Here is a 12,154-nt window from a genome sequence, read left to right on the forward strand (position 1 = left end):
GCACACAGAATTCAACTACATTTCTTCTTGAAGAGAAGTTAACGTTTTTGCAGGTATACAGACTGGCGGTTGTTCTGCACGCAGAGTGAGCCATGTCCGCCCTCTTGGCCGCAGTGTGCCTGCTTACAGCAGCTGGAGTCGTGCAGGGACAATCGACGCCACCAAACATCATTTTCATAATTGCAGATGACTTGGTAAGTTTCGCTTCACGATGAAGGAAGAGCAAAAGTCGCTAAATGAATTCATAGAAATTAGTTTCATTTTCGTTATGATCTCTGGCAAAGAAAGAAACTATTGAAAAGCATGTGTTCCGATAACTTCTTTATTTCTCCATTTGTTATGTGGAAGATATGATGTACTAATACACCCTAAATGCGTTATCTCCATGGTACCTTGAATGAAGAGACATGTACGTTAATAGAACTAGCTTCTTTGGTGTCGCAGGGAGCCGTATTGGGACCCTTACTATTCTCCTGGTGTATGAGTTACCTGGCAATCAGTACTAATAGTAACATCAGATTTTATTCATAGGATACAGGTATCCGTAATGAAGTACTGTCAGAAAAATAGCTCTTCAAATGCCTGTTCAGATCTTGGTAAGATTTTAAAATGCTACAGAGGTTGCTAATTATTTTCAACAAACAGAAACGTATAACTGTGCACTTCCCGAAACATAAAAACATATTTACATATTTTCCTACGCTTACAGTATCATCGGGGTACAATTGGAATCAGTGAACTCATTTGCTTCCTTGAGTGGCTAATGGCGTCTTCGCTGTATAATATCCAAGGAACTGATCAAAATTTAATATGAGTTGCAGCGAATCCCTGATCCACATCTTGAATTATAAAATAACACTTACGTTGTTATTTTGCTGGTGGCCTCATTGTCATCTGTCCGTCTGATCTTAGCACATTGATCTAGTGCATGCTGGTCTCGCATCCGATTTCTAATACAAAATAATGGTGAAAGGACATTGATATTAGACGGCTCTCTCTGCTTTCAGCAGAACTGCAAATACACACCAGCTCCATTTGTAATAGGTGGCTTCCTCTGCCATCAGCAGTATTACAAAAATAAATTTGCTCCATTTACAATAGGTCTTTCGACGAGACAGTCCATTTCGCGTCACATTTCCGCCAAGGTTGTCCATTTGCAACTGCTCCCCCGATAAGACTGCGCACGATGAACAATAACAGACTCACTATATAAATCAAAGAACTTACAACTTCGAAAATAATGCTCTCTAGCACAGCTTCGACATAATTAATAAAAATGAATTTACATAGATTTAAATAAAATGCTTCGACATTAATTGAGATAGTTATAATATGAATATTTAAAAATTGAACACCTAATTTTCTATCAGTATCTGTGTACACTAAGTTGTTTACACCTAACTGAAGATATTGATACCGTTTATAACTGTTGATTGGCGACTCCATGGAGTGCTGTATGCACAACGACCATATATGTGAAATTAAAAGGAACGGCCAACGCTGACCTTCCTTTTAATTTAAGTTTCTTACTGTGTTATTGACTTGATAGCACTGCGGGTCCAATAATGAGGAAAGTGTAATGGAATAATCACAGTAGGTCAGTAAAGAAGGTGGGTGCATCCGTTCATTACTGTGAAAATACAGTCAGTCTGTAAAGAAGATTCTTTACAAAAACTGATCTTAGCACATTGATCTAGTGCATGCCACCCACACCATATCATAATAATAGTCAGCACTGAGCGTATACGAAGAAGTGCAGCAGGAAAAATCACAGTAAGAGTAGTGAGAAAGACATGTTCAAAAACCTGTATTAAAAGGGATGCTTTCTCACGAATGCCGACAAATAAACTTTTAGGTATCTGTATAAAAAGGAGAAATCGTGGAATGTACTACAGCAGCCTATGTATTACTACCATAGGAATAGCGAATGCAAAGCCTAGTAACACCCTTCACAGTGGCCTCTGAACAGTCAGTCTTCTCGCACACCGTACTCTATGTAGGCAGGAAGATGTCATCCAAAAATTAATACTGAAGTCTTTCCGTGTACATTAGTACTTTTCCTTGACATTAGCTAATTTTTACATGTTTTATCCACGTTTAAATTAGTGCCCTATTCATTACTTTATTTTACGGGCTATAAGACGCACTTTTTTCTTAGAAAAATTGCCTCCAAAACACAGGTGCGTCTTTTAGTCAAAATTAATATAAAAATATTCAGTGTTTTATTTAAAATTTCCACTAGTCTTAAAAATGGCCATATCTTCGATGCCATGGGAAACGTATCTCTGTCTAGCAACATTGGATTCTATTGGTAACAGCAGTGCATCAATGCGACGAACATGAGCTGGGGGCATTCACAAGCTTGCTAACAGTGTCTCCCTGTCTCCCTCCCCCCCCCCCCCCTCCTCTCCCTCCCGCGCCACCACAAACCCAGAACATTGTTTACCGTACGATGCATAATTACAGTCTATAGTCTACATCTAGATGGATACTGTGCAAATCACATTTAAGTGCCTGGCAGGGGGTTCATCGAACCACCTAGTGAAATAAACGAACTGAAAGCGATTTGTGTCATGAGTAACAGTACAATATTTTAATATTTATGTCAGTAGCTAGTTTCGAAATGAAAAAATGAAATGTATTCCTTTGATATGGGCTATATTGTGAATTGAATGTAAGAGCTTATGCAGAAGAACATGGAAATAGAGCCGCTGAGCGGTATTTCGGCCCTCCAGAAACAGAAAAAAAGTATTCGGGATTGACAGACTGTTAAAGAAGAAAAGAAAGAAATGTGAAAATAGAGGACCGAATGCAAAATGGCCAAAACTGGAAGATGACGATTTTCGGGGATTTGACGGGTCAGTTCTGTTTTATGAACTAAGACTTTTTGGTCCTGGCTTGCAATCTAACAACAAAAATGGTGAAAATGTTATTTTTTAAAAAAAACTGCATAAAAGTTAAGTTGCGTCTTGTAGTCCGTAGAGTATTATAGTCCGCAAAATACGGTATTTGTGTTTCACCGCTTTTTCTGGGCCTGTCTCATTCATCAGTTGAGCTTTGTACGCCTTTGACTAAGATCTTGTGGGTGTACTCACTATTATAATGACAACCACCAGTGTGGTTTAACTCTTAACGTGGATAACTTCCCGAACGCTGGTACTATAATCATTGTGAGTGCTTGTCGTTGTTTCGTGATGAAACCCAACACTATCTACAGTAGCGTATTTCCACTTTTTGGTAAAATTTAACAGTGATTTGTGTTCATTGCAGATAAACCTGAAGATTCCCTCTATACTGACGTGAAACCGGTAGTTGCGAATAAATCACATTCAGGCAGCTATGCAACATTTGAAAACGCATCCTCATTCCTAACATTTCTAACTGTAATAATTTTTATGATAATTTTAATGGTTATTGAGTGTTGAGAGTTTTTTTATATTATTCACAGTGTCTCTGAGCTGTTGTTGCCCCATCCAGAAAGCTGTTTGTACAATGCACAAATACCATTACAAGATTAAATTGTCACGAATATGTTAAAATAATGCAAATGTTAACAACAACACAGAGATAATAAACTTGCAATTATAGCATCTGATTCGGAGAATACAAAATCGCTTGCATCAGGTAATAAAACTATGAATTTTTCACTGAAAATAAAAGTATGACACAGACATTTATGTAACCAGTTATGAACAAATCATACACTCCTGGAAATGGAAAAAAGAACTCATTGACACCGGTGTGTCAGACCCACCATACTTGCTCCGGACACTGCGAGAGGGCTGTACAAGCAATGATCACACGCACGGCACAGCGGACACACCAGGAACCACGGTGTTGGCCGTCGAATGGCGCTAGCTGCGCAGCATTTGTGCACCGCCGCCGTCAGTGTCAGCCAGTTTGCCGTGGCATACGGAGCTCCATCGCAGTCTTTAACACTGGTAGCATGCCGCGACAGCGTGGACGTGAACCGTATGTGGAGTTGACGGACTTTGGGCGAGGGCGTATATTGGGCATGCGGGAGGCCGGGTGGACGTACCGCCGAATTGCTCAACACGTGGGGCGTGAGGTCTCCACAGTACATCGATGTTGTCGCCAGTGGTCGGCGGAAGGTGCACGTGCCCGTCGACCTGGGACCGGACCGCAGCGACGCACGGATTCACGCCAAGACCGTAGGATCCTTCGCAGTGCCATAGGGGACCGCACCGCCACTTCCCAGCAAATTAGGGACACTGTTTCTCCTGGGGTATCGGCGAGGACCATTCGCAACCGTCTCCATGAAGCTGGGCTACGTTCCCGCACACCGTTAGGCCGTCTTCCGCTCACGCCCCAACATCGTACAGCCCGCCTCCAGTGGTGTCGCGACAGGCGTGAATGGAGGGACAAATGGAGACGTGTCGTCTTCAGCGATGAGAGTAGCTTCTGCCTTGGTGCCAATGATGGTCGTATGCGTGTTTGGCGCCGTGCAGGTGAGCGCCACATTCAGGACTGCATACAACCGAGGCACACAGGGCCAACACCCGGCATCATGGTGTGGGGAGCGATCTCCTACACTGGCCGTACACCTCTGGTGATCGTCGAGGGGACACTGAATAGTGCACGGAACATCCAAACCGTCATTGAACCCATCGTTCTACCATTCCTAGACCGGCAAGGGAACTTGCTGTTCCAACAGGACAATGCACGTCCTCATGTATCCCGTGCCACCCAACGTGCTCTAGAAGGTGTAAGTCAACTACCCTGGCCAGCAAGATCTCCGGATCTGTCCCCCATTGAACATGTTTGGGACTGGATGAAGCATCGTCTCACGCGGTCTGCACGTCCAGCACGAACGCTGATCCAACTGAGGCGCCAGGTGGAAATGGCATGGCAAGCCGTTCCACAGGACTACATCCAGCATCTCTACGATCGTCTCCATGGGAGAATAGCAGCCTACATTGCTGCGAAAGGTGGATATACACTGTACTAGTGCCGACATTGTGCATGCTCTGTTGCCTGTATCTATGTGCCTGTGGTTCTGTCAGTGTGATCATATGATGTATCTGACCCCAGGAATGTGTCAATAAAGTTTCCCCTTCCTGGGACAATGAATTCACGGTGTTCTTATTTCAATTTCCAGGAGTGTATTTATAAAAACATAGGTGAATTGAAAATCTCTGACATCAGATAGTAAAACCGTGAATATATCACTGAAAATGTGCAGTGACGTAACCACTTACGAACAAATCGTTTCATAAAAACACAAATGCTTCACATTTATACAGAGTTGCCTGTTGTCACATCGTAATATAAATTATCACTACAAAAACTATACTATGTATCCGTGCGGAATGGCCGCGTGGTTTGAACAGCGATGCACGAATTGCGTTGACGCTCTCGCCGGAGGTTCGAAGCCTCCCTCAGGTAAACGAGTCTGTGTTGGTTCAAATGGCTCTGAGCACTATGGGACTCAACATCTATGGTCATCAGTCCCCTAGAACTGTGAACTACTTAAACCCAAGTAACCGAAGGACATCACACAACACCCAGTCATCACGAGGCAGGGAAAATACCTGACCCCGTCAGGAATCGAACCCAGGAACCCGGTTGCGGGAAGCGAGAACGCTACCGAGTGTGTGTTGTTCTCAGCCAAAGTTAGTTGAAGTAGTGAGTAAGACTAGAGACCGATGACCTCAGCAGTCCGGTGCCTTAGGAATTCACACATATTTGAACATTTTTGTGCTATGTAGTGCACTCTTTAGCGTTACATCTTCAGTCGGCGTTGCGTCATGAACCGATCCATACCACATACACCCACATGCACAGCCGATCACTGCTTACTGGTAGAACCAAAGACGGCTATAGAGTTCATTATGCATTGATTATGAGTGGTGTCTTAAGACTGTACTAGCTGACGGACGGTGCAAGCAAGACATCAAAAGTAGGCTAGCGATGGCAAAAATGGCATTCCTAGTATCAAACATAGGCCTTAATTTGAGGAAGAAATTTCTGAGAACGTACGTCTGAAGTATAGCATTGTTTGATTGTTGAACATGAACTGTCGGAAAACCGGAACAGAAGAGAATCGAAGCATGTGGTGCTGCAGACGAATGTTTAAAATTAGGTGGACTGATAAGGTAAGGAATTAGGGGGTTCTGCGCAGAATCGGAGAGGAAAGGAATATGTGGACAACACTATAAGGAGAAGGGACGGGCTGATAGGACATCTGTTAAGACACTAAGGAATGAGTTGTATGTTACTAGAGGGAACTGTAGGTAGGCAAAATCTGTAGAGGAAGACAGAGATTGGAATACATCCAGCAAATAAATCAGGACGTAGGTTGCAAGTGCTACTCTGAGATGAAGAGGTTAGCACAGGAGAGGAATTCGTAGCGGGCCGCATAAAACGAGTCAGATGACTGATGACCCCCACCCCTCCCAAAAAGAGAAAAAGCTGCGTGTCGTATTCTGCGATTAGGAAACGTGACATTCATATCAGATAGCCCCTATGGTTTGTCAAACAGCAACTTTCACGTGTTACAGTCACAGAATCTCAGTTGCAGTGACAGAAGGGGGAATGCATAAGACAACGATTTACATACACACACAGACTCTAGTATCAGACAAGCTGTAGCCCCATCCCACATGTGCACTGTTTGCGCCGTACGGTAACATTAAAGGGCAGGCTATACTGATACATAAAGTGCACGTCTAAGTGAATTGTCTGAAAATGTTAAAAAACACTGTCCCGTCATTTTAATCTAGCCGTCAAAACCTGAATAACCACAGTTGGTAGCGCTCATCATTGTGAGATGTGTGGGAAGAGGGTCAGTGAGGTTCTGGAAGGAACCTACAGGGATTTGGAACTGCGGGCCGTGGTGGTCGAGTGTTTCTAGGCGCTTCAGTCTGGAATCGCGCGATCGCTACGGTCGCAGGTTCGAATCCTGCATGGGGCAAGGATGTGTGTGATGTCCTCAGGTTAGTTAGGTTTAAGTAGTTCTAAGTTCTAGGGGACTGCTGACCTCAGAATTTAAGTCCCATAGTGCTCAGAGCCATTTCATTTGGAGCCACGCCAACTCCAATGCCGTGGCCAGCTCCCCTTGGTTTCCTGGTTGTGACGCGAACAGCCAGATCGAAATGGTCCCCCAGTTTCCCGATTGGCTTTAAATCTGAGGAGTTACGTGGGTAGGTGAGTATGGTTGACTCATTCTGGTACCCTTCGAAGCACGCACGTACAGTGCGAGCTGTATGCCACATAGCAGTTGTAAGAGGTCCGTAATTAAAGATTTTGTTGCTAGCGCACTCGAGCTGATGTAATTTCGATGTATTGCTCACGCGCTACCTGCGATATGTAAGCTAGAAGAGATTCTGAGACCAAAGAGCAGTATTGACTGCAGTAGGTTAGGTTAGTGTTGTTTAACGTCCCGTCGACAACGAGGTCATTAGAGACGGAGCGCAAGCTCGGGTTAGGGAAGGATGGGGAAGGAAATCGGCCGTGCCCTTTCAAAGGAACCATCCCGGCATTTGCCTGAAATGATTTAGGGAAATCGCGGAAAACCTAAATCAGGATGGCCGGAGACGGGATTGAACCGTCGTCCTCCCGAATGCGAGTCCAGTGTGCTAACCACTGCGCCACCTCGCTCGGTGACTGCAGTAAGAACTGTGTTTTAGTAGGAGTAAGTTGTTGCTAGCGAGCAGTCGTGTCTGGTGTATCGTGTTGGCTGGGCCGGTCGTGTGCAGCGATGGCGGAGCCTGAGCGTTGTAGGATAAGGTAAAAGCAGCCTCGCGCATATGTAGTATTGTTACATCAAGTCCCATGTAAATGTCTTTAAAAAAATCTGTTAATAATAATCTTTCTCATAAAAAGTATCTTTTGACATTCATCTCAATTTAAAGAATTCACTAATTTCTCCAATCCTTGGCCATCCCGATTATTGAAAAGAAAAATCAGTTCTTTCCTTTTATATAAGACGAATCTATCGGTCAGCATTGCACTTAGCTGCGCGAGGAAAATTTCTTGTAGGAGCAGATATATACGCCTTATCCGGCGATCTAATTATGGTAAGATTTTTCAGTTCATTCAGAATGATGTATCAGGGCCATGACGCAGCAATGCTGACGTCCAAAATTTACCAGGTTAAATTGACTGTCAATTATTGAAAGGTTATAAGTGACCCACATTTTTTTATTGAGAGATTAGTTACATTTTATTACTGATACGTTACGCAATTTTCCTGTTGGTAGTTTATACTGAATGTGAACGACATAATTATATTTTTTTACTGTTGAAAGGTTTAGGAATTTTTCTGTTTTCAGGTTACACTAAATGAGAATATTATTCATATTATTTTATTTTTGTGGGGAGGTTACACTTTTTTTATGAGAAAGATTATTATTCACAGATTTTCTCTTCTAGCTTACATATCGCAGGCAGCGCGTGAGCAATACATCGAAATCACATCAGCTCGAGTGCGCTAGCAACAAAATCTTTAATTACGGACCTCTTACACAGTGTCCTGCTGGTAGCATACTGCATGTAGGGGCTGACGTGGTCAGCATGGACAGGCGGATACTAGTGTTGATCCATCGTGGGCTACAGAATGACGACATCACTCAGGACATTCCGCGGAAATACGCCCTACACCTTATACCTCGCTCCCCCGTCCTGGACGCTTCCGACGATTGTTCCAGGTAGTCTGTTTCCAACCGTTTCGCACCCCACAGGCCAACGGCCGCCTGTACTAAGAAGCATGGAACGTGATAGATCTGAAAAGCCCACTGACGCTTGCGGTATTGCCGTGTACATCGCAATCTTCGTCTCCAATGAGCAACAGTCGGCATAGGTGCATGAAACAGGCGCCTGCTGCGGCGGAACATACCCTGCAATGTTCGCTGAAAAATCGTTGAGAAGTTGTCAGTCCTTAGTTCATCTGAGCAGTCAGTTGCTCAACGCACGACTATGCGCCCTGTACGGATTCCCGCAGCCATCGTTTACCCGTGTCATCTGTGGCCCGTGCTGCACTCGTGACCCAAAATTCATTGGCCATGACATCTCGGCCGACAGGCAAAACGCTCTGTTTTCGCTTTAAAACAACGATGGCACTTGTTTTTAGTGTCCTTCTGACGTTCCATACATTCCCTACGCTGCTGGTGCGGCAACCTGCCGCCTGGGAGTGGTTATTGCACTTAGATGTCGAAGGTAGACGGTTGTCATCTTTATGCAACAGAACTGTGTATAACAGATGTAACATGCTGGATTTCACAGACGAACAGTTTGATCAACGTTTCCGGTAAACAAGTAAAGCGGCAGTTGTGTCTAATGCAAGATCACTTAAAAAAAAATTCAAATGTGTGTGAAATCTTGTGGGACGTATCTACTAACATCATCAATCCCTAAGATTACACACTACATAACCTAAATGATCCTATGGACAAACACACACACACGCAAGCCCGAGGGAGGAGTCGAACCCCCGCCTATGATAACTTAAATTCTTTTACGGAGCAACAGAGACGAATGCAGAATTAACTATGTTTTATGAAGTGTACAGTTAATGTAAGTCAACTAATTCTTCTATATTACATATAATTTTAAATCTCACGTAGACAAGCTTCGCACTAGAATTAACCACATCAACAGAACATCGGATGGCAACAAGTGTCTAAGCCTTGTCATGTCCAACATGTACACAATGAAGTACGGAAGTGAGTCAAACGAAAACCTTAAATTTGTAATAACAAATCGAAATTCCGCGCCGTTGTCCGAAAACTTGGTAAGCGTGCTACAAACAGAGTGCAGAATGGCCTGTAGGTGGCAGCATACTGCAGATGCACACATACCGTCGCAGTATCAGTATAATCATGGCCGCCCAACTTGCGACTTGCACGAGGGGAGAACAGCGTTCTGTTAATTGGTTTTTGCGTAGTGAAGGTGTGAAACCTATGGAAATTTGTCGACGAATGAAGGTTCAGTACGGTGATGCATGTCTATCACAGCAGCAAGTCTACGAATGGAGTGGGAAATTCGCAAATGGTGTGACTTCAGTGGAAGATGCTCCTCGTCCAGGTCATGCACAACGAGTTGTGACTCCACAGAACATTTCAGCAGTTGAAGCTTTAGTGAAGGAAAACCGCCGCATGAAACTGAATGACATTGCAGAATGTTTATAGATGAGTCTTGGGTCAGAACACCACAATGTGCATGATGTGCTCCACTTTCACAAAGCTTCTGCAAGATGGGTGCCACGGCAGCTGTCTCCTGAAATGAGAGAACGACGTGTTGACGCTTGTGAAGAAATTCTTTGGCGCTTTGAACGAGAAGGTGATGGCTTCCTTGGAAAAATCGTTACTGGGGACGAAGCCTGGGTTTACTTCCACCAGCCGGAAACGAAGAGAGCAGGCAAGGAATGGCGCCATTCCTTATCACCAAACCCAAAGACGTTTCGAACAGAACCATCAGCAGGGAAGGTTATGCAGACTCTCTTTTGCAACGAGAAAGGCATCATTTTTGGAGCATTATATGCCTACAGGGACCACTGTCACCAGTGCAGATCTCCGAAACAATCATATGCGGCCTGCAATCAAATAAAAGTCACGTGGATTGCTGGCAGCAGGTGTCCTTTTGCAACATGACAATGCAAGGCCCCACACTGCCCCTACAACAGTTGCAACAACCACAGACCTGCATTTTCAGTGTCTTCCTCATACACCATATTCACCAGACCTTGCCCCAAATGATTTCCATATGTTTGGACCACTCAAAGACGCATTGGGAGGGATGGAGGTCCGTGGTGCATGAGTGGTTGCACAGACTATGAAAAGAATTTTTTTCTAAAGGAATTTACGCACTTTGTGAACGCTGGACGACTTGCTTTGAGCTTGGGGGAGATTATGTTGAAAAGTGATACAGCTAGGTACCACTTCTTCACAATAAATAATATTTAAAAAGTATTTGACGTTTTCATTTGACTCACCCTCGTAACAAGGCCTATAGAGTTGCTGCAGCTATTCTTACACGTGTTTTAAAACAAATAAAAACAAATACAATACTACAGCTATTTTACAGACGTTTAGAAACGAATGAAAACAAAAAGTATTTTGCTTAAAAGAGATCACTGAATGTACATGGGGGATAGAGTAGTTTGTAATGTGATACTAAGATAAAATTAGACCAGACGTCTTTGTTGGAACACGTACATGATCTGTGACATGACGTTCAAATTTTCCCTTGAAATCTTATTTTTCACATCAGATTATTTCATTTCAAACAGTAGGTCTAACTACGTATGTTTTTTGCAAATATGTGTAAATTTCCTGCTCTTCTGAAATATCCGAGCATAATTTAAAATGATATACAGGAAATTCATGATGGTTGTCAACCGGAATTGGTTGTTAAATAACAAATGTTTTCAGCAGCTCAAGGACGTCAGCATGACGTTTTTCAACTCCTAAAAAAACTTCGAACATTAAGATCATATAAGTGTAAAGCGTTTTCTATCTTGTATACCATTCCCCTCGTTTCTTGAACGAATAACTACTACATCAGAAAATCTTGTTTTTCAGGGTTGGAATGACCTGAGTTTCCACGGCTCTGATCAGATCCCGACGCCCAACATTGACGCCCTGGCTTACAACGGCATCATACTGAACAGCCACTACGTGATGCCAACATGTACACCGTCCAGGGCGTCCCTGCTGACAGGGAAATATCCCATACGCTTAGGTGAGGAAAATACTTTTCTCAAGATCCTGATATATGGAACAAGGCATCTGCCTTAAAAGCAGGAAATCTTTTCGCGATAGCTGAAACGTGACTGACACATCGATAAAGCACTGTGATTATAAGTTATTAGACAGAAATAGTTGTCCATAATAACATACAAAGTAATATTTATTTAACTATATGAAATAAAGTCGTCGTAACTTCTAACGGTTTGCGTTAGGACGTTCAAACTATACAGACGGCTGCGAGGCATGATGGAAATTAGTATGGTTTAGTTTAGCAACTAAGCTCACTTTCATTTTGGTAGGTTCGTCTATAAGGAAAATTGGCGCATTTGGTGGACTGAGAATCCACATATCACGAACGGGAAGTCTCTTCACCCTCAACTGGTGACTGTGTGGTGTGCAGCACTGTAACTACGGAACAGTACGTGAAGGTTTTGGAAGATGATTTG

At 43.4% G+C, this 12,154-nt stretch overlaps 1 protein-coding gene across 1 annotated transcript in view; it reads left to right on the forward strand.

Moving 5' to 3' along the window:
- Positions 1 to 12,154, forward strand: part of LOC126356026 (arylsulfatase B-like) — a 100,470-nt gene that overhangs the window by 10,045 nt on the left and 78,271 nt on the right. The window contains 2 exon segments of the mRNA XM_050006680.1: positions 54 to 194; positions 11,541 to 11,700. Coding sequence (XP_049862637.1) covers positions 93 to 194; positions 11,541 to 11,700 — 262 coding nt within the window. The 5' untranslated portion in view covers positions 54 to 92.

The sequence above is a fragment of the Schistocerca gregaria genome, chromosome 3 (genome assembly GCF_023897955.1).
Source record: "Schistocerca gregaria isolate iqSchGreg1 chromosome 3, iqSchGreg1.2, whole genome shotgun sequence".
Taxonomy (NCBI): domain Eukaryota; kingdom Metazoa; phylum Arthropoda; class Insecta; order Orthoptera; family Acrididae; genus Schistocerca; species Schistocerca gregaria.